Source organism: Carya illinoinensis, chromosome 6, assembly GCF_018687715.1.
Source record: "Carya illinoinensis cultivar Pawnee chromosome 6, C.illinoinensisPawnee_v1, whole genome shotgun sequence".
NCBI lineage: Eukaryota > Viridiplantae > Streptophyta > Magnoliopsida > Fagales > Juglandaceae > Carya > Carya illinoinensis.
In genome coordinates, this window is record NC_056757.1 from 1,154,567 (window position 1) to 1,178,509 (window position 23,943).

Here is a 23,943-nt window from a genome sequence, read left to right on the forward strand (position 1 = left end):
ATGCGCTGGATGGCATGCCTGGTGGGCATGCCACTGGCCTAGCCTGCAAGGCACAGGCTGGAGCCGTGCACTGGATGGCATGCCTGCGAAAGCATGCCACTAACCTGGCTAGTGTGCGGCGTGGGGCGCACGCAAAGGTGCGCGCGAGGGGGCGCACATGCAAGGGCTTGCGCATGCGCAGGCCAGACCGCGTGCTGGGCTGCGTGTAGTTTCCAACCTCGCTGGCTTGCATGTTGGGCGCCCCATGCGTGTCACGGCACGGGCCAAGGCATGCGTGTAGGTTGGCCATGGTGCTATCCTCGCCTCCCAAGGGCAATGTCGAGGCTTATCCCGAGGCCGCTTTTCTAGGGGTTTTAACATTTCCCCTCCCTTCAAGCACATCCTTGCCCTCAAAGGATGAATTGTGGAAATCTCTCCCTTATGTCATCATAATCTTCCCACGTGGCTTCATCTCTTGGTGTCCCTCCCCATTTGATTAGAACTTGCCACACTTTTCTTCTTTTTCTTCCCCTTGTCACCACTCTATAATCAAGGACTTCTCTTGGTTGTAGAAGCATTCGACCCTTTTCATCAAATTTTGGTAATTCCTCCACAATGAGTTTTGGATCATCAACCCTTTTCTTCAATACCGTCACATGAAAAACCGGGTGTAGTTTGGAGGTCGGAGGAAGTTCCAACCTATAAGCTACCTCACCCAATTTTCCCAACACCTTAAAAGGCCCATAATACCTCTTAGAGAGCTTCAAGTTAAGCTTCCTCTTTAAGGTTGCTTGCCCATATGGTTGAAGCTTCAAATAAACATAGTCTCCCACCTCAAAGTTCTCAACACGTCTCCCTTGATCATAGTGCCTCTTCATTCTTTCTTGAGCTCTCTTTTTACCGTTGCCAAGATCTCATCTCTTGTAAGCAATTCATTCTCAACCTCATCATTTCTAGCTGTGCCTTTCTCATAATTCACCAAAGTGGGTGTTGATCTTCCATAAACAACTTCAAATGAACTCTTTTGGATGGAAGCATGAAAAGAGGTGTTATACCAATACTCGGCCCATGTCAAGAAGTCTCCCCATCTTCTTTGCTCCTCATGGTAAAAGCACCTCAAATATTGTTCAAGTGTTCTATTCACAACTTTCGTTTGCCCATTGGTTTGAGGATGATAGGATGAGCTAGCCTTCAACTTGCTTCCTTGTAATTCAAATAATTCCTTCCAAAAAGTACTCATAAACACTCTATCACGGTCGGATACCATACTTTTTGGAAAGCCATGAAGTTTCACCACATTATCAACAAAGGCCTTGGTCACACTCTTGGCCGTGTATGGGTGTCTTAAGGGAATGAAGTGTGTATAATTACTTAGACGATCCACCATCACCAAGATGACCCCATATCCTCCACTAATCGGTAAGCCCTCCACAAAGTCCATAGACAAGTATTCCCAAATCAAGTTTGGTATAGGTAAAGGTTGCAAGAACTCGGATGGAGGCCTTGTATCATACTTGACCTTTTGGCATGTATCTTATTCAGCAACCAAGGTCTTCACGGCCTTCTTGATTCCTTCCCAATGGAAGGAATGCTTAATTCTTATGTAGGTCCTTAGCCACCCGGAACGCCCACCTTCCTTGCTATTGTGAAAATGGTCAAGGATCTTCTTTCTCAAATTAGGTACATTCGGCACATATACATGATCCTTGTAATAAATCAAACCATCTTTCACCTTGAATCCAACAATACCATCACCTTCGGCCTCTAGAAGTTCCACTATCTCAATGGCTCTAGCATCAATCCTTGTAGCCTCACGGATTTTGTCACAAACCCTCCATTCAGCCCCACTCAAGGCCAACATAGAAGAGTCATCTTCCTCATGCACTAACCACAAAATTGAACTTCCCTCTTTTCTACTCAAAGTGTCCGCCACTTTGTTCTCTTTGCCCGGTTGATAAATGATGTCATATTCAAATCTAAGCAACTTCACTAAGAACTTTTGTTGCTCGGGTGTCACTATTTTTTGTTGAAGCAAATGTCTCAATGCTTGTTGATCCATGACAATGGTAAACTTTCTTCCCAACAAATAAGTTCTCCACACCTTCACGGCATGCACAACCGCTAGCACCTCCCTAGCATAGGTACTCCAAGCCTTTTTCATCGGTCCAAGTGCTTTGGAAATAAAGGCTATTGGTCTTTTTTCTTGAACCAAAATAGCCCCTATCCCCTCACCACTAACATTGGTGTATACTTCAAAAGGCTTATCAAAGTTAGGAAGCACAAGCACGTGGATTGTAGTCATAGCCCTCTTCAACTCATCAAAGGCCTCTCTTGCCTCTTGGGTTCATACAAAATTGTTCTTCTTCAACAAGGACGTAAGTGGCTTAGCAATAAGCCCATAGTTCTTCATAAACTGCCTATAGTAGACAGTCAACCCCAAGAAGCCCCTCAATGCCGAGATGTCATTTAGTAGTGGCCAATCAACCATGGCCTCAATCTTCCTTTGATCCACTTTCACCCCCTCTCCCGAGATAAAGTGACCAAGATACTCAAGTTTCTTCTTCATAAAGGCGCATTTGGAAGCCTTAATGAAGAAGTGGTGCTCTTCCAAAATCTTCATCACAATTCTCAAGTGGCTCTTGTGCTCTTCAATAGTCTTGGAGTAGACCAAGATGTCATCAAAAAACACCAACACAAACTTCCTTAAAAGGGGCTTGAAAATTGTGTTCATGGCGGCTTGGAAAGTGGATGGAGCATTACACAATCCAAACGGCATAACAAGATACTCAAAGTGCCCGGAATGTGTTCTAAAAGCCGTCTTGTGGATGTCTTCACTCTTCATTCTTATTTGATGGTAGCCAGCCCTCAAATCTAACTTGGAAAAAACTCTTACACTATAGAGCTCATCAAGCATCTCATCCACGGTTGGAATAGGGAATCTATCCTTCACCGTGGCCTCATTTAGTGCTCTATAATCGGTACAAAACCTCCATGTCCCATCTTTCTTCCTCACTAGTAGCACGGGAGAGGAAAATAGACTAGTACTTGGCCTTATCAAACCATTCTTCAACATCTCATCCACTTGCCTCTCTATCTCCCCTTTTTGAAAATGGGCATAGCGATAAGGTGGGACATTTACCGGCTTCTTTTCATCCACAAGCACAATCCGGTGATCAAAGGGTCTAGATGGTGGCAAAGTAGAAGGCGCCTCTAGAACTCCTTGATGGTCTTCCAACACTTCTCTTACTTCCACGGGTAGCCCTTCTAAGTCATCTTTGTTGCCTTCTTTTTCACTTTTTTCCACATTACACAAGTAGTCTCCATTGGCCACCATAATGGCAAAACAATAGGCTCTACCTTTATACAACTTTTCAAAAGTGATGGCTTCACAAGCTTTTACTTCTTTTGATGTCAAAGCTTTCCAAACTCTTTTCTTTGAGCCAAGTTTAAACTCCATCGTCATGTTTTGGTAATCATGAATAACTCTCCCAAGGCCCTTGAGCCAAGCATTGCCAATCACTACATCAAGTCCCATTAATGCCAACATATGGAGGTCGGCCACAATTCGCACACCTTGCACATTTATCTTCACTTCTTTAACAAGTGCTTCACATCTAAGCTTGTTCCCATTGGCTACCTTTACTTCAAATGGTTCAATGGCACATGGCTTCAATCCAATCTTAGTCACAGTATTGGCATTGATAAAATTGTGCGTGGATCCACTATCCACCAAAAGAGTCACTTCAAACTTTCCCACCCATGCCATCACTCTCATGGATGTGGGTCTAGGTACACTTGAAATGGCATTCAAAGATAATTCGGCCTCCTCTAGTGGCTCACTAGATTCAGCCTCTTCTTGTTCCGACTCTTCACTAGTTGTCTCAACATGGCCATCTTCTTCTACTTCACTTGTTTCATCTTCAAGCAATACATATGCTTGCCCGGCCTTGCTCCATTTGTCACCACATTTAAAGCAAAGATCCTTCTTTATCCGCTCTTGGACTTTTTCTCTTGATAACTTTTTTACTTCATATGGTTTTGGTTTTGATGCACTCCCTTCCACCTCCTTGCCTTTCCAAGGAATTTTGGTTTGCAAAGGTTTAGAGAATTTGCTCCCCATGTCCTTAGAATGACGCTTCTCAATGTGAGTGCTCTCCTCTAGTATTTCCGTCATCCTCATAACTTCTTGTAGCCTTGTGGGTTGTTTCAACTTTATCTCCTTGGCAAGCCAAGGTTTCAACCCATCCACAAAGGTGCCAATAAGTGCCTCTTCGGACCAACCCCTTACCAAGGTTTGGAGTTGCCGAAACTCATCAATATAGTGGTGTACTTTTCCCTCTTGTTTCAACTTGGCCAATTGCCCATGGTGGTTGACAATTGGGGAAGACCCAAATTGCATCAAGAATTCCTTTTCAAAGGCCGTCCACCCTAGACATTTCCTCTCTTTGTCATATTGATCACGAAGCCAACGCCACCACTTACTCGCTCTTCCTTCAAGATGGAAACATGCCGTAGAAACTCTCTCTTCTCTTGGAACTTCATACACACGAAAATAATGTTCCAACTTGTCCAACCACTCATATGGATCCCCCCCATTGAACTTGGAAAAATCCACTTTTGGCCTCCTTGGTCCTCGGTCATATGCCCGGTTTCCAACTCTATCATCATAGTGGTCTTCCTCATACCTTCGGTTTCTAGGGCCTCTTTCTCTTCCATGATCGAAGTTTCTTCTATGGGCATGGTCATCATAACCATTCGGTCCTCCATGGCCAAAGTCATACTCGGCCTCATGATGTTCTTCAAACTTTGGAACTTCGAACCTCACGTCTTGAGGTTCTCTCAAAACACTAGGACTTCCAGAATGATGGGCCTCATCACGGATCCATCTTTCCACGGCTACTTGATCAGTCTCAATTAGCCCACCTCTTCTATACTCGGGCCTTGGTCGCTCAAGCATGGAACCCGTGACATTTGTCTCGGCCCCATCAACAAAGACCTCTTGCATTTGCCCATTTGGACTTGGTGGTGCTCCTTGGCCATTGGTTCCGGCCAATCTCCTCTCAAGCCTTTCAAGGCTTGCATTGTTTTCACGCCTCATGGTATCCATCGCCCTCCTATTCTCCTCGGTCTCGCTGGTGGTAACATTCAACGCCATCCTTAGTTCAGCTAGTGTAGTGTTCACCTCACCAAGGATGTTGGTAAGCTTCAACTTGCAACAGCTTGCAACTGGGTCTTGCAACTGAGTCTTGCAAACTGAGCTTGCATGGAGTCTTGCACACGGCTTGAACAGCAACTAGGTTGGTGGAGCTTGATCACGGCTCAAAAGTCCAACCTTGGGTCCCCCACCTTCAAGGGTGGTCGACCCCTCTTGCACACGATCCAACCTTGGATCCCCCACCTTCAAGGATGGTCGATCCCTTCAAGAACACTACTCCGTCCTCTACCTCAACTCTCAAACTTCAATTTTCAATTCATAAGCAATAAAAGTAAACAATGTCGAGGTCCTCCGTGGACCTTCCAATAAAATTAACAAGGGATTGAGTTTACGCGTCGTTTACCTCTTGGAGAAGTGAGAACTTCTCAAGAACACCAAACAAGAATCCTCTCAATGAAAACACCAAATTGTTAGGGACCCCGGTCAAGTCCCTAGACAATAAGTTCTCCATGTCAATGGTGGTCTTGTGATGACCGGATTCTTGTTCCTCTCTTGCTTGGTTCTCGAACAATGGTGGCCAAGATGACCACTTGGGTATGGTGTGGTTAGGTGTTTGGGCAAAGATGGGTGTATGGAGTGATGGTAATGGGTATGCTAAGTGTTTAGGGTTCACAATTCTCTATAGACGGTTTGGCTTGCTCCTTGAGTGTAGTGCCAAGTAGATTGAGCTAAGTGTGACGCCCTCAAATCCCCACGCCCGAACACGGGGAAATTGAGACGTCCGGATGGTGACAACCTGGGTCACCATCCCATCGACGGGTGCCGAGTGTGTGCAAGGCAATAGATGTGTATAGAGAAACACGCAGCGGATAACGAAAGTTATAACTAAGTACCAGAATTTTTCTTAACGTAATACAAGCTGTTTAAAACGTACCTAGATAAAATATTACAAAACACAAATACAGTTTTAACAAATATAAAAGATAGCATCAGCAACCCGGCGGAGCCGCATCCTCGGGCTCAGCCTCCTCCTCATCGTCCTCTAACTCTGCACCAAAAGCTACGGAACCACGAATGGTACCGCAGGTAAGTAAAACCCAAACACTACCAGATAAAAACACATAAAACTCAAACAAGATGCATGAACCATGCCCAATGCACAAAGCCCAAAAACACCAGTTTTCCACACACGCCAAAAACCCTTTTGGCCCAAAAACACACCATTTCCGAAAAACACGTCAAAAGTCACATTTGGCCGCCAAAAGTCCATTTGGCCCAATATCTCGCCAGAAGTCCATCTGGCCCAATATCTCGCCAGAAGTCCATCTGGCCCACGCCAAAAGTCCCATTTGGCCTCATAAACCATTATCCAATTTTAACCGTATGTACCATGACCTCCCCTAGGGGTCATCCGCACACCCTGGCTCCAGTGTCACACCGTAGAGTACCACCACGCATGTGACACCTAACGAGCGATGCCCAGTTTCGCGCCCCGCGCGTGCGTAGCCAAGCATCCTCTAGCCCTCGCCAGCGAAGGGCCACGGAGTCGGTGAGTAGGGCGATGCCCGGTTCCGCGCCCGGCGCGTTCGTAGCCAAGCATCCCCTAGCCCGCTCCCGTCATCGCTCTCAACAACTCAGGGGACATCACTCAGTTTATTCCGCTCCCGAGTGACCAGAGGAGCTCCACCGAGATAATAACCCATCCCGGCTTGGGCTCGTGATACACACGCACCCGCAATACACTTACGCCAAAACACAGGCTTTTCACATAAATCCTCAAACACACGTGCATGCACCATGTAATGCCATAACAATGCATAATAAAATAATCCAACAATCATAAATCAAATAAACAGGCAACTCCGTCCTCCATCCATCCGACTCCCGAAACTCCTCGGACTCAGTCCGGAATCAACAACCAACAACAGAAAATAATTGAATGAGCAATATATATTAAAATCTGAAAATAGGGTTTGGAAAATACTTACTGCTCTATATGGCAATTTTAGAAAACAAGCGGCGTTGCAAACGGAGGAAAAACAGCAACGTCACAGTGAAAATTCACTGTGGCCGTGGGTTTGAAAAATCCACTTTTGAACAGGGACAAACTAGGACACAAAATTGATAGGGAATGGTCTAGGGATGGTTGTGAAGCTATTGGAAGTGGTGGTTGGCCATGGGTGGCGGCGGAATCGCCGGAAAATGGCCGGGTTACCCAAAACGGAAAGCTAGCTCGTAGGAGCTGTTCCGGTGGTCGTTGGAGGCCGGAAATGGGTGGGTTAGGACGGCAAGGAGTCGGTGATGAAGTGGTGAAGAAGTGGTGGCCGGAGGTGGAGCGACGGCGGCGGATCGGAGCCAAAACCGTGCGGCTTTGTTGGGCTTTTTCCGGCCAAATGGTCGTCCGGTTGGGGGTGAGCTTGGGTGGGGTGGTGCACCGGAGGGAGGGGAAGAGAATGGGACCGGTGGGGGGCCGAACGGTGGCCGGACGGCGGCAGTCTGGGCTGTTGAAGGGACGCCGGCGTGAGGGAGAGGGAGGAGAGAGAGAGAGCTCGGGGGGGGACCGATCGGGGAGAGAGAAGAGAGAAAAAAAGAAAAAGAAAAAAAAGAAAAAGAAAAAGAAAGGAAAAAGAAAAGAAGGGAAAAAGAAAAAAGGAAAAAGAGAAAAAGGAAAAAGATGTAAAAAAGAAATGAGGTCCAATCCTCAATCCGGGAAACGAAACTAAACCGCCAAAAAGATTAAAAACCACAAAACAACTTAAAGAAATAAAACACAACATCAAATAAATTAAAATAAATTAAAAACTAATTTTAAAATGCAAATAAATTAAAATAAATAACTAATATATTAATTAAAATAAAAACAATTATTTCAGCGAAAATACATTTAAAAGCGGGTCATCACACTAAGGTTGGTGTGAGTGAGTGAGGCTAGGGTTTGTGGCTTTGGAGCAACAAGGGTGGCCGAATTACCCAAGGGGATTAGGGTGGCACCTAAGTGGATGGAGGCTATGATTGTGGAAGGATTACTAAGTGGTAGGAATCCTTGAGGATTTGGTGGGTTAGTTAGGTAAGTCAATATTGACTTAAGAGAATTAATGGAGGAGAGATTTAAGGAATTGAAAATGATTGTCAATTCCTTAAATCAAGGGATGAGGGATTTAAGGAATTGAAGAGGATTATCAATTCCTTAAATTATGAGATTGGATTGGAAGGAAGTCAAGGCTCCAATAATGAATGAGTTTCCTTATGGAGCATTGGGGATGGACTATGGCAAACACTATAGTGTGCGGCACTAAGTGCTTGGATGGATCAAATGAGGCAAATGGTGAAATGTGGCAATGAACATCCGAAGAACACAATGAATTCTCAAGAACAACTTAAGAACAATTCAATAACAATGCACACAAAATAACAATATCAATGGAAAGTAAATGGAAGACAAGAGAGTGAATGAATAATACTCATAAGATTGATAGATTGAATCACACTTATTCACGAATTGCAAAGTGTGATTCTCTCCTTAGGGATTCACGAATTGCACCCCAAAGAGCCCAAGTGCTAACCATCGAAATGGATGATCTCAAGAACAAGCCGTCCAAAGCAAATTGTCAAAAGATATGAAAGAAAGGACTAAGGGTCCTATTTATAAGAGTTACAACTTGGAAACCCCCAAAAGACCCCTTGGAAATAAATAAATAAAAATAAAATAAATAAAAAGAAATAACATAGTGGCGGGCCAAGTTGGCTGAGGCATGCATGAGCCCATGGTGGGCTAGGATAATGCATGGTGGTCTTCGATTTAGTCCATGGCTACGTGGCACAACATGGCTTGCTGATGGGCATGACATGGTGCCATGCAAGGGCCTGCTGGTGGGCATGGCATGCTGCCATGCAAGGCCTGCTGGTGGTGAGCCATGTGTGCTAGCTGCATGGCCCAGGCTGGTGGCCTGGGCGTTGAAGCTGCAAGGCATGGGCTGGAGCCATGCGCTGGATGGCATGCCTGGTGGGCATGCCACTGGCCTAGCCTACAAGGCACGGGCTGGAGCCGTGCGCTGGATGGCACGCCTGCGAAGGCATGCCACTAACCTGGCTAGCGTGCGGCGTGGGGCGCACGCAAAGGTGCGTGCGAGGGGGCGCACGCGCAAGGGCTTGCGTGAGCCAGACTGCGTGCTGGGTTGCGTGCGGTTTCCAACCTCGCTGGCCTGCATGCTGGGCACCCCGTGCGTGTCAACGCGCGGGCCAAGGCATGCATGCATGCTGGGCGCCCCATGCTTGTCACGGCACGGGGCCAAGGCATTCGTGTAGTCTGGCCATGGTGCTATCCTCGCCTCCCAAGGGCAATGTCGAGGCTTGTCCCGGGGCTGCTTTTCTAGGGTTTTAACAGCTTATTCTGATACCTTGCCTAAGAAACAAAATCTGCTAAAGTGAGGGGTAATTTCCAGTGTTATGTGTGAATTTTGTAATGTTGACTTTGAAGATAGCAACCATGCTGTTGATTTCATCCCTGTTGATACAATTTCGGATCATCCTAAAAAAAATCTAAAACAACAAACTGATAAAGAGAACAATTCAAACAAGTAGAATAAAATTTTCAAGCACCAACAACCATAGATGATGAGGATAAATCACTAGAAGCTCAAGGGATCATATAGTTATACATATGAAATCACTTTTTTAAAATTTTGTATTGTAACTAAATTTTATGTTGTACAACTATCAAATGTTCTCACATGTATAGTGTAACTAAAGTAAAAGCTTCCATGTATCGTTTAAAAGAAGCATATTCATCAAAACACTTGAAACAAAAACTCTTTATGGTATCATTACCCCTAAACCTTTGTTGCTACATATGGCTCCTCATATTCAAATACTACTTTTCGACTCTCTTCCTCCACCTTTGTTGTGCAACACTCTCCTATTAATCCATCTCACCTTATCACTCTTAAGCTTACTTGTGACAATTATGCTGTCTGGCTAGCTCAACTTCAAACTTATTGATGTAGTCAGAAGCTTTATGACTAGCACAAATGACGATTATGTCAACCATAGTTTCATTTTAGTATATTGATGTACTCACAGCTGGCTCAGATGCCTATGATATGATGCGGTATCGGCAAGAGCACATGGCTCAAGAGAACCTGTATAGCATCCACAATTCATGTTTAATTAAGTTAAACAAAATTTCAAGTTCATGTTCAGTTCAAGACAGTTCATGTTTAGTTCACATCAATTCAATCCAAGTCAGTTTCTAAGTTATGTTAGCACATGTCATGTTATTTGCTAAATTATGTCATTATTATTCATGTTCACGTTAACATTCATGTCGTTTACTACCAAGCATGCATCTATATAATGTTAGCTAAGTTGGTTGTAAACTTGTTGAAATTTATAATCAAAACTCACTTAGTAGTCTTAACCATCATTTCTCCGGAATGGTAGATGATGTGTTAGGACATCGAGGACCAGCTCTTGGAGTTTTAGATGAGGTTGACTAACCCGCGAAAGAATGACTAAGAACTAATAAGCGTGGTTATCGATTTTCGAGACGTCATTTTGGACATTATAGCATAGCAGCTTAGCGATTTATTGGAATTGATTTTAATTCTTGGTTGTAATTTTGGAGTTCTGTCGCTAGTACTTATGTTGTTACATATCTTTTGGATAAGTACTATAACTTTTGGATATATGTTATCATATGATTATGAAGTATGCTTATTTATTTTGGGATATATTATATTTGGTATATAGTATTACTCAAAGAAAAAATTATCCACTATAAATATTGCATACTACTATATGCATGCTAAGTACATTGTATATTTAATTGTAATGAACGAGATTATGTAACCTTGTATTGCATGTCCTAATACTTCAAGTTCTATCGAATCCCAAGCGAGACTTCAGGGCATCACATCATGGCCCAACTAAATCATGAATTTCCATTTAACAACCTTGGTCCAGTCCACTTGTTCTTATGTGTTGAAACCCTACATGACTCACAATATCTCTTTCTTTCTCAGCAATGCTACATTATGATCTTTTTTCATGAACGACATGCAGCTGCCAAGCCAGTGTCCACATTGATGAGCTCATTTGCCTCTCTCATTTAGTTCCTTGGTGATGTTTTCTCCGATCCCACCATGTACCAGAGTGTTGTGGCTTATCTTCAATATATCTTTATCATTCGACCGAACTTGGCTTTTGTTACAAGCAAAGTCTGTAAATTTATGGACTGCCAGACGATAGACAACTGGAGTGCAGTCAAACAAATTTTGCACTATCTTCGACAAACTATTCATCATAGACTTCTACTTCGAAAAGTTTCGACTACAACTCTACAAGCATACTTTGACGTAAACTAGGCTAGTTGCCCCGATGACTGCCACTCCACTGCTGGATATTGTATCTATCTTGGAGGCAACTTGTGACACTCCGATTTAAAGTTAGGACTAGGAGATCATGTTAAGTCTCTATTGGGCCTAAGTAATTATAAAATTAATGGACCTAGGGTCCATGTAGTCAAAACTTGCTTGCTTAGATGTTTATTTCCCTACATTTTGAAATAGGTGATTTTAAAACCCTTGTGATTTTTGGTGATCATTGTAAGGAGACACCTGTCACTCACGCTACATGTTCCTTAGAGTTCCAATGAATCAATGATGAGGTTAATTGAAGGAGACCCACATGTGCAATAAGAGAGCCAATCATATTAGAGTTTTGGCTAGCCCAATTATTAATAATAGATGAAGTTGAGGCTAGATTGATTGGGAGAAAAAGAGACACGCCACCCCCACAATTTGCCACTCTTCACTTTGCAACCATGCACTAGTGGTTCAGTGATTCTTTAAATTCCCCAAATCAAATCAAATTGGTTTGATCAATTCAATGACGATCCCATGTGGCTCAACTAGCAATTCAATTTTTGTATACTGACTTAGGATCTGTTGAAGAATAAATATGTGGAATATATGTTAAAGTCTTTAACCATAGGCTAGGTTGGGGAGCAATATGGCACTGTAAAAATCTTAAGATTCATAAAACTACTTACTAGAATGCCAATAAGATAATGGCAGATGACAGATTTGTTATAGCCAAAGAGAAAATCCTTCACTAGTGGACCCTTCTCGAGGGTATTACAAGTTGAATTTTGATGGGATCTTTTGTAATGGCTCTATGAAAGCTAAAACAAGAGTCATCATTGGAGTCAACACGTATTATACTTATGGCAATAAGCATAAATGAAGTGGGGGCCTTTAAAGTAGAGGATGTAGAAAGTCTCTAGTGCTCAATGGATTATAAATGGTGTGTAATATGTGAATAAGAAAAGCTTATTTGGAAAGTGATTCAACCGTCATTATTGACTATCTTTAATAAGACCTTTCGACATAGTCAACAAGGACTTATCTTGTAGGTTATAAAAACACTTTTGCACACTTTTGAGTCCCATGAAGTCATACATGCTGGCAGAGAAGGAAATGGAGTTGTTACTCGCCTATTATGCAAGGTTTATCAAAGAGATCATGGTATGGTGGGGTGAAGTTTAGACTTTGTTCTTCAAAGAATAATTGTAGATATTGCTTTATAACTATCTTTGTAGTAATTAATGAAATTCTCATATATGATCAAAACAATGTATAAATACCAAATATTAACTTAAGAGGGATACTTTTCATATGGTAATGTGTTGAATGTGTTAATAAGCAAAATTACAAATATATGTCTTATAAAAAAAAGTCTAAACCACGTTTGAATTTATACTATTAAAGAACTAACATACAATGTCTAACATTGAATACAAGTATCTAAGCTTTGTAATGATTTTAATTTTAATCTTAAATAATTGTGAAAGTTGAAATTAGAGATTCAACTAGTTAGAAATCCATATTTTTTTTTAGAAAAAAAGTCACAATTTTTTTCTTATGCAAACTTCGTAGAATTAAAAGGATGAAGGAAATGAGAAGTCACTTGAATTGAATAGAATTACTGGTAAAAAATACTTTAAAAAGTTATTGGTAAAGAATATGGCAGCCAAAGGATATCAAAGTAGGGGTGACAATTCATGTTTGTGTTGTGTCAAGTACTAATGAGTATTAGATAATAGGAAAAATCTAGTTGCAAGTATAATTGTGCACTAATATGTGTGCTAATCTAATGTGATTGGTCAAAAAGTAGATTTTATTGAAAACAATGCTAATTTAAATTTTAAATATGAAGGAATCAGTATTAGTACGCAGATTAGTACGTAACTTTGCTTGTATATAACAAAACTCTAGATAATATGGATCAACCCAAACTTGACCGATTTAATTAAATGAACTAGAACCTAAATCCTAACACAACCCATATAAAAAACAAGTGACATGACACGATACGCTTAACTATTTTAATAATAAATTTTCTTTAGTTAAGCAGGACACGACCCATTTAATCTGCTTAACTTATTTAAACTGTTTAACCCACTAACCATGTTTCACATAAATGGATTGAGCTAATCCATATATTTATTTTTTAAATCTAATTAATATAATTTCATATATAACACAATGACAACTATATAAGTAATTTATCATTACAATTGGACTCATTAATAAATATTGTATTATTAATATCAAAACTAATATAAGAAAATTAATAATTTTATAAAATTAAATTAAATATTAAAAAAACATTAGTAGTTTGATATATCAAATAGTCAAATATTAATATTAATATTACATCACAATAAGAAAAAAAATCACATAAAACTAAATATTTATAAAATTTGAAAATAGAATTGTTGCCCAGATGACTAACACAAGAGAGAGGTGAATTGAATTGTATTTAAAAATTAAAAATTATAAATCAAGTACACAATATAAAATATAAACAAAATACGAAACAGTAATAAATATAAAGAATAAGAGTAAGAGATAAGCAAATTTAGTATGTTAACGAGTTTTGATCCCACTGCTACGTCCTCGCCCCAAGCTATCACTTGAGAAGTCTCAAATTTACTATTCAACCTCATTTAGGTGGAGATAGAAACCTATTACACTTTTGAACAACACCGCTACGAAAGATCCGTGTAGATTACCTTTTACACTTGCAATCACCTTACACGTAGTTATTCAACTATTCCCTATGTAAAATACTTTCTACACGCATAAGGATTATACACACATTTTTACTGATACAAGAGCTGATAGTGAATAAGTTATCAAATAATACTTCTCAATGAGTAAAATAAAAATAATACAGTGCAAACTATTTCTCTCTCAAAATGAATAAGGATTAAGACTCAATGCTTAGAGAAAAGAGAATGAAAACTTTGAATGAATGTTGTATGCTCTTGGTGTTGTAAATTTAAAACTATCAAATGATCAATTTATAGACATATGAGACTTCATATTCAAATTTAAAAAGATTCACATGTCAAAAGACAACATCTTCTTTTTCAATTGTCAAAGACAACATCATTCATTTTTCAAAAAATTCAAATAAAAGTTTCTTCTTTTTTATTTGTCAAAAACAACATCATTCACTTTTCAAAAATTTCAAACCTAATTTTTTTACTTTTCGCATATGACAAATGGAATACTATTTACTTTTCAAAATTTTCAAACAAAATCATATACCTTTTACATAAGTCAAAAAAAGCATCAATCATTTTTGAAAATATTCAAATAAAACATGCACATGTGAAAGATGTCAACCAATCATATTTAATATTTTCAAAATTCAAACTTTTAATCATGTCATGCACATGCGAAAGATAACAATCAATCATCTTTTAAGTTTTCAAATTTAATTTTTAAAATATTTATGCACATGTGGAAAATGTATTTTAATATTTTATGATAAAGTATTAATTTTGAACCTTAATCCTAATTTCAAATTTTTAAAAGATTTACAACATTATTTTATGGGCTTTAATGTGAACTTGTGTCATTGCTACCACCTCTCCTGCTTAACTAAACAAAACCAAGAATTTAACCATAAATAACATATGATGCGTCAATATATGACAGAACCATAAATATTATCTTAATTAAGGAAAGTTGCAAAATACCATTAAACTAAAATATTAATATAATTTGAGATTCTTCACTTATAATCCCCTCAAAATCCTCATCCTTGTCATTCTCTTCCTCTTCTTCATCTTACACTTCTTCCTCGTCTTCATCGTTTTTCTCTTCTTCATTCTTTTCTTCATCTTCATTCTCTATTTGATTTTTTTCCTAAAGCCTGCATATTAATTCAAATGAGGGTCTAAGAATTCCAAAATAAGGTTGCTTGATATCAACTAAATATATGTGGAATGCTAACCTATGCATGCACAAATGTGTTTTCTTCAATTTGTGCATGTAGTCTTTCAATTTCTTCCCCAGGTCATTTAGTTTCCTTTCGTGGGGTTCAAAACAGAAACCAGCTAGCAATGTGCAATTTCTGACAATTCCAATGATTTTCTAGCTCCACACTTGGAACATATTTTTCTATGGATTGAAATCTATAAACATTGACCAGAATTAAGCATTGTGTAGTGGCAAAGGAAACAATAATTCTAGCTAAAACGTATTTGACATAGAAATTGGGTAAGATAAATTAAAGAATTAATTATTCCAAAAAACCTTATTTGAAACACCAATAAAGTGAATAAAAACTCAAAAACCAAAAACTCTATTAGACTGATGAAAACTCTCAACAACTAGAAGTCACAAAATGTAACTTGATCGAAAGTTCAACCAAAAGAATGAACTGAAACTTGAATCTGAAATGTAGCATTAAAAGCCACACAAAAGTAAATGGTAAGACATAACTGGCAAACTGACCTAAGCGAGGGAGGCCATGCACTATAAGGGTAATCATTTCAGCTGAAATCAGTTCCAGATGACAAAGCCTCTTGACACCCTGCTTTGAGACAACATGAATTCTATAAGTTCTAAGATTTAATAACATTTGCAGGGGCCAAATCTTAAGGGACGATTTAGAAAGGAACTGACTTGAAAGTGCTGCATATCTTCAAGTGCATAACTTAAAGAAAGCAAACTAAACCATATTGTTTAGAAGACAATAGAAAGAATAACAATTGACTATCTTAAGCTCACCAAAAGAATGTGGCAATACAAACTAACCACGAACACTTTAAACAACGAAAGAACACAAGCTTCGAGTACTGAAATCAAATTCAACTGATCACAACTCTCTCTTAAAATAAAAATAAAAAACTAAGATTTCACAGGTTTTTGATGCTTTTTTTATTTTTATTTTTTGGGTTTTTTTTTTCAAATAAGGCCAGTAAAAAAATAATCAACAAGAGAATTTTGTAACATATTTTTCATACCTTTTGGTTGTTAACCTTCGGTAGTATTTTTGTTTGTAGCCAGCCCAATTCGCATAGGCTTTGAAGAGCAAAGAACTCCATTCATCTCTGTCATGGCACGCAATTGCTCACCTTCATCTCCAAATTTTACAAAACCATAACGCTTTGTCCGACCAGTGAGCCTATCAATCACAACCTTTGCGCCCTTAACTAAGGGATGAAGGTCTCTTGTAGCATGTTGTCGATAAGATCAGGAGCCAAATCTCCAACAGACAGTGCATTTATTTAACACATACATTACATTGTACTAATACTCCCAAGTTGCATTGTCTTTAAAAAGGAAAAAAAAAAAAAAAAAACAAAGTTATAATCTCCAATATCTGAGTAGGTAAGAGAGCAGTTGAAGAGAATAAGACCCATATAATGCACTTCCCATAATGCCTTAAAAATCTATAAGTAACTGAGGGAGAATCCTCTCAAAGTGAGTTGCTTTAATTTTACTAAAACCCTTTGCTTCAGCAATCATAGCAACACGCTACACAGCCTCCTCATCAAGGTAAAGTCTTCATCAATAGTGTTCTTGTCGTTGACTAAATTGAGTAACATCATGCTCAAATTGAAGGTGAATATCAATCTATTAGTAGGATCGGGGCTTGCTTGATCAGTACCAGATTAAAGGTGACTAAATCGAAGTTGATTAAATCAAACATGATTTTCTTAATTGTTAAGAGTAAATACATAGAGATCAGTATAACGTGAGACTAGGGAGGCAGAAATTGAGTTAGAGAGTCTTACGTACGAGGGTGTTTGATGGTGGAGTGTTGTTGTGACGCCCCCAAATTCCGTTTGGGATTGGACGGACATTTGAAGCGTCGAGACATGCAACACAAGGTTACCTGCCCCCGTTCATGACATATAAGATGCAATAATCCTAACATGCATCTAACATTATGCAATATTCGCAGCGGATAATTTTTTTCTTTAGCAATACTATGCACCAAATTAAAATATCCCAAATACTTAAAAACATACTTCATATATAAAGATACATTGAATAACTAAGATCACAGAACTATTCCAAAATAGTTATGATCTAAAAGTACTGGAGATGCAACTCCATCGTACAAGTAGTAATTTAACTACTATATTAACCTTAACGACGCACCGTCGTTCAGTCGACTGTACCTAGTTGGTCAGCTCCTGATCTTCTTTCAGGTCCTGTAACAAGATCTACCATTCGGGGGGAATGGTAGTTGGGACTACCACAGTGAGATTTGATTACAAATCTCAGCAAGTTAACAAAAAACTTCCATACAGACTAATGATGCATGGATGACAGTAAAAGCATAAATGCATAATCAAATTCATAAGTAATTAAAGCATAACTTAGTGTACAACATAACATAATTGACATAGCTTAAATTGAATCATGAAGTGAACTTGACTTAGCATGAACTTGCTCTGAAACTTGAATTAACATGAAAAATACATACTCCACAGTTGTTGTGGCCCCATGTATTCTTCACAAACTTGACTTAACATTAAAAATACATACTCCACAGTTGTTGTGGCCCCATGTATTCTACACAAACTTGACTTAACATGAAAAATACATACTCCACAGTTGTTGTGGCCCCATGTATTTTACGCATCACATTTGTAGTTAAATACATACTCCACAGTTGTTGTGGCCCCATGTATTCTACACAACTTGACTTAACATTTAAAAATACATACTCCACAATTGTTGTGGCCCCATGTATTCTACACAAACTTGACTTAACATGAAAAATACATACTCCACAGTTGTTGTGACTCCATGTATTCTACGTGTAAATACATACTCCACAGTTGTTGTGGCCCCATGTATTCTACACAAACTTGACTTAACATTAAAAATACATACTCCACAGTTGTTGTGGCCCCATGTATTCTACGTGTAAATACATACTCCACAGTTGTTGTGGCCCCATGTATTCTACGTGTAAATACATACTCCACAGTTGTTGTGGCCCCATGTATCCTACATAAACTTGACTTAACATGAAAAATACATACTCCACAGTTGTTGTGGCCCCATGTATTCTATGTGTAAATACATACTCCACAGTTGTTGTGGCCCCATGTATTCTACACAAACTTAATATGAAACGTGACTGGAATACGAAAGGATTGAAGCCCTAACGTAACATAACGTGATTTGAACATAACTTGAAATACATGACCAACTTGAGATAGAAACATTTCATAACATGGCATAACATATAACAGACAACATATTTAACATGACATACTTGTAATGTACTGTAATACATGACAGAATATATTATGTAACAGATAAAAATTGTTGACAGAATAAATTCTGTATAATAGACAATTACGTGATAACTTGGCATGGCATGACATATTTGATAACATACATACATACACTGTAGTTCCTTTACTTAGCACACATACACAGTAGACTGCTAGTAAGTTAAAAGCTAACTTACCTCGATCTCCGCGTTTCTTATAAAACTTCAAGTGCGATCACGAGGAACTGTAATTAGTGATTCTAAAAGTTAGAACTAAATCACTAATAATTTGAAATATGGAAAATACTAACTTAAAGAGTAAAATTTTCATTTTACTCTCTACATGTGGGAAAATGACCGTTTTACCCATAACTTAAGGATTTTGCATACTAACTCCAAAAGTTTCCAAAATTTACATTCATCATGTAAATTTTGTCCTAAACTTAAATATCAACTCAAAAAAATTTAAAACAAAACATAACTATGAAGAACACATTATGGCCGAAACATCCATAGGCCATTTCCATTGATTTTTGTTGCAATTCCTTCAAATTTCAAAACTCATGCTTAAACCAAAATTTTGCAACAAACATCTTCCAATCCTAAGTTCAAAATCATACTTAAAACATCCATTTAGAAAAAGCTAATAATTAACACCAAACTTTTTTGTAAAAAGATCCAAGCACTTGAATCACAAGTTTTGACATTAAATCAAAACATCTCCAAGAGTTTCAAAAAATCAAATCTTACTTCTAACATATTCATAATATCATCCTAACATCAACCATGCTTTAAATCATCAAACCAAAGTCACCAAAATCACAAAATAACATTTGGAGTTTTTGGTTTTACACTTAATCCAAAAACAGAAACTTTTTCCTCAACTAGTTTTGATAAATATCTTGATCTATGACTTATAAATATATGATCTTCAAACCAAACCATCACATGGTTTAAAAAGATGTCCTAAAACATATATAAGCTTCTAATTCAAGATCACATGGTTAGAAATTAACCAAAACATAAATTTAGCCAAGAATATCCACACTTTGGCTTGTTTGAATATCTCTTTGCATAAAATTTCATATTTTTGAAACTAACATCAAATATCTTCAAAATAATAATATAAAATGTATATAAGATACTTAGGATCCTCCAATAAAATTATTAAAGTCATTAGAATAGGTTTAGACCACCAAAGAGTTAAACTTTCTCAAAACAGAAACTGTTTTTCTTCTTCCAGTTTCTAAGTTTCTAAATCTAAGTAAATCTTTCATCAAAACCTTTAATCATGCAAAAATCCTCAACCAATAGTCACATATACATGTTAACAATACTCCATAAAAATTTCGGACCAATATCTATCCATTAGCTTGGTCAAAAACTCCAAACTATAACATATTCTCCAGTTTATCTCCCAGAATGACCTTTTTATAGTTTATACAATATTTGACTGACCAAATGATCTTCAAATGGGGCAAATAAGATATCCATGTAAACTAGACTCAAAAAGGAACAACTTATATGAAGGAGACTTTATGATAAAACACTTACAACAGCTTCGAAATGGGCGTGCAAAAGACCTCCTAAAAGCTGTCCGAGAGAGAGTGTTTGATAATCTTTTATTGGAAGGTATAATTAGATAATTTCGTGGGGAGAGGTGGCTGGAGATAATTATGGATGAGATATGGAAGAAATGAGGCTGGAGTTGAGAGTTGAGTGTAGTTTTCTCCTACCCAAAATATCTATAAAAGATTATCTCATAATATTTTATCTAATAATATCTATAAAAATCAACTCAAAATATTTTTACCCAATAATATTCATGAAAATTACCTCAAGATATTTCTTTTTATCCAATAATATCTACAGTTTTAAACAGACGTTTTGACCGAAAATATGAAAAAATGTTATTGCGCCATAAGACTTTAAATAACCCTCCGAGTCTAATGGCACAAACCATAATACATTTTGACACTTCTAACTATCTCCAATAATCAAAAACACACTTCTGATACCATAGTAAATAATAACACTAACTATGTAATTAGACAAAAACCTATATGATTAATGGATTCGTGAAAACTTATGGGGTTTTCACGAGGTTCTTAAAGTTAATAGAAATTTCACAATTAAATTTCTAGCGGGCTGTTACAGTTGTTCTCCAGCGCCCTCTGCTGTAGCTTCCGGCGGCGGCGTAGGCCATGGCTCTTGGTTTGCACTGCTATGGAGTGCTTTGTTTTGAGGGTCCAAAACAGAGGATGTTCAATTGATCGGTAGAGGAAAGTGCATGGTGGTGGTCACTACATGTATGGTGGCCGTGACAGAGGAACGTGGTGGTGAGACTGTAATGAACGATTTGTGTGTGGTGAAAACATTCGGCAACCCTAGCTATGCTAATGGGGAAGATAAAACGGCATGATATACCTGGGGTTATGTGGGGATATATATATAGAAGGATAATTCATCTGAAAATTTTTAATGGGAAGGGTTCTAGATTTGTAATCCAATTGGAAGAGTTCTATTGAGTGAGTTTTAGATGGAATTTGAGACATGCATAGTCGAAGTTTTGTTTGAAATCTCTTTTTCTTTAGATTTCAAAAAACAATGTAGATCATATAATGAAGTTTAAAACTGATAAAGATTCAAAGATATATAAAATTTCACTTAAGTTTAAATTTTGAGAATTGATAAAAAAAAAAACAAAAGAAAAAAAAGGCCACCAAAGCTATATATTATTACTGGCATAATAATATAAACACCGAAAAACTATTAATTTACTTAGGGGTGTTCAATAGTCAGTCCGAACCGAAAAAATCGACCGGACTGATTAGACCAGACCGAAGTTAGGACCGGTCTGGTCCCAAAATATGTGGATCGATTGACATTCGGTCTAGTCCCGGGGGCTACAAATTTTGGATCGAACCGGAACGAATGGATCGAACTCTATATATATATATATTTTTAAAAATATTTTTAATAATTTAATATATTATTTTTATATCGTAATTATATGAGTAATTATATAATTTCATCTAATTTATTATTATTGATCATATAAAATACTTTTTTGAAGAATTAGTTACATAATCTACATTAATAATTCACTTAATTTTAATTTAGTAATTTAAATAAATTTTTTTATTAATTTATTTGAAAAAAAATAATTGGATCGGACCGATCGGACCAAACAGACAGACTAGATGTCCAGTCCATTTTCACCCTTAAATTTACTAGTGTATAATTGATAAATTTTTGACAATTTTAAACGCTACCAACCTACAATGCCACTTTGCTAGGCCTAGAGGTTTCAAATTCAAAAGTTAGCTTACAATTTGATAAATTTGTACTTAGAAAAAATTTAAGAATCTTCTTTATTTTCTATAAGTAGAGCTTAGTGGGCTTTATTTTAAGGGTTTATTTCCTCATAAAAGGCTGGCTTAATTTAGTTTTGGACAAATAAATGGTTCAAGTAAATTTGAGTAAATTACATTTCATACATTATAACTTGAAGCTAAAGTTGTTTTAAGGTTTACTGGTTAAGTTGTATATATCCGTGTTATTTCAACGTCAATTCTGCATTAATCTAACTACATTCTATTATTTAAAATTAGGAGTTAAGAGTTTATTTTAGGTCTAGTGGTCAAGTTCTATATATTTGCCATCGAAGATCTTAAGCAATGTCTACAAGCAATGTTAGCCTTGTTCTCTGGATAGGTGCCCACAATTTGATTGGTAATATTGCTCGGTGTTGAAAAGTTTGTGTTGACGATATGTTTATATCATTAATAGTATTAGTATTACTATATCACTATAGTTAATAGTATCATAAGTGATATAGTATTATAATTAATAGTATAGTGATTTATATAGTAATTTATATATAAACTTAAAGTGTATTACTAATAGTAATAGTTTTAGTATAAGACCATAAAGTATAAATTGTAATTAATATACATTATATACTAATGTATATTAGTATTACTAATTTACTAATATAATTATCAAAATGAATATATTGAGAATCTATTAAGCCATAAAATGTTATTAATATATATATATTATATTTAAACCATATGATCAAATAATTATTCATATTTAAGATTATAATAACATTATTATATTTTTTTTACATTAACATAAAATTATAATAACATTATCTTATATATAATATATATAATAAAATATTATTATATATAATATAAAAAATATTATATTAAGATTTCAATTATAGAGAGAATTGAAATATTTGGATCAAAAGTACTAAACAAGCATAATATTAGTTAACAAATTAGAAAGAAAGAGGCGGCTAAAAAGAAAATAACAAAAGAGAAAGACTAGAAAACTAATGAAAACTATAGTTGGCGCCTTTACTTTGCACTCAAATTTTGGGGAAATTTAAATTTCCTTCTCACAACTTCTATTTATTCCATCATTCCAACTAAGTGCCTCTTATATGCTGAAACACGTCCTTATACATCAGTCCATCCTCTATTTATTCCCCGTGTGGGTGAAGCTCACGAGGAAGCATGAGACGGCGAGGATAACTCCAAGGAAGCTTATCGTCATGGGGTGAGGGGCAAAGTCGCAAGCACTGTTTTGGGAGTAAGGATTTTTTTTTTTTTTTTTTTTTTTTTTTTTTTTTTTTTTTTGCATTCAGGTAAAATAATCTCCTAATTGGAATGAAGATTTTTTTTTTTTGGCAAATATTCTGTAATTTCTTCCCTCTGCAACAATTATTTGATTTACTAGTAAGAGCCAAAGACGTGCAACCCAATTACAGATTATCAAAAAGGCTGGCAGTACTCTGGGAAAAAATGGAGGAGAGAAGGAGAAATAAGGGGTTAAATCCTAAAATTAAATGTCAAAAGAAGCAGAACACCAGTGGTAGGTCCTTGTTTGATCTTACGAATGGATGTTTTCTTTGCCTTAAAAATTTCATTATTCTTCACCAACCAAATGCTCAACATCAAGCTAGATGTTCCTGTTTTTTAAGCAACTAAATCTTTTGAGAACAGTATTTCCTTTTCAAGCAACGTATTTTCAATTTATGTGGATGTGAAACCCTATATTTTCATTGACTCATAAATTAACTGAAGAGTAGGAGATGCTCTTGGCCTTTCATCTGTGGGTTGTATACATAAATCCATCATCTAAGGTATCAGAGTTTCAGGGTTTTTCTTGATTTTTTTATATAATTAGTTATAGCCCACTTG

General features: G+C 37.3%; 1 protein-coding gene across 1 annotated transcript; it reads right to left on the reverse strand.

The window, feature by feature from the left end:
* Window positions 1–2,323: 2,323 nt before the first annotated feature.
* LOC122313630 lies at window positions 2,324–5,134 on the reverse strand. Its single transcript, XM_043128789.1, has one exon. It carries the CDS (start codon window positions 5,132–5,134, stop codon window positions 2,324–2,326), a length of 2,811 nt encoding a protein of 936 aa, XP_042984723.1.
* Between the last annotated feature and the right edge of the window lie 18,809 nt (window positions 5,135–23,943).

Coding starts and splice junctions, on each gene's coding strand:
- LOC122313630 (XM_043128789.1), bottom strand. CDS start 5,134: ATGGCGTTGAATGTTACCACCAGCGAGACCGAGGAGAATAGGAGGGCG.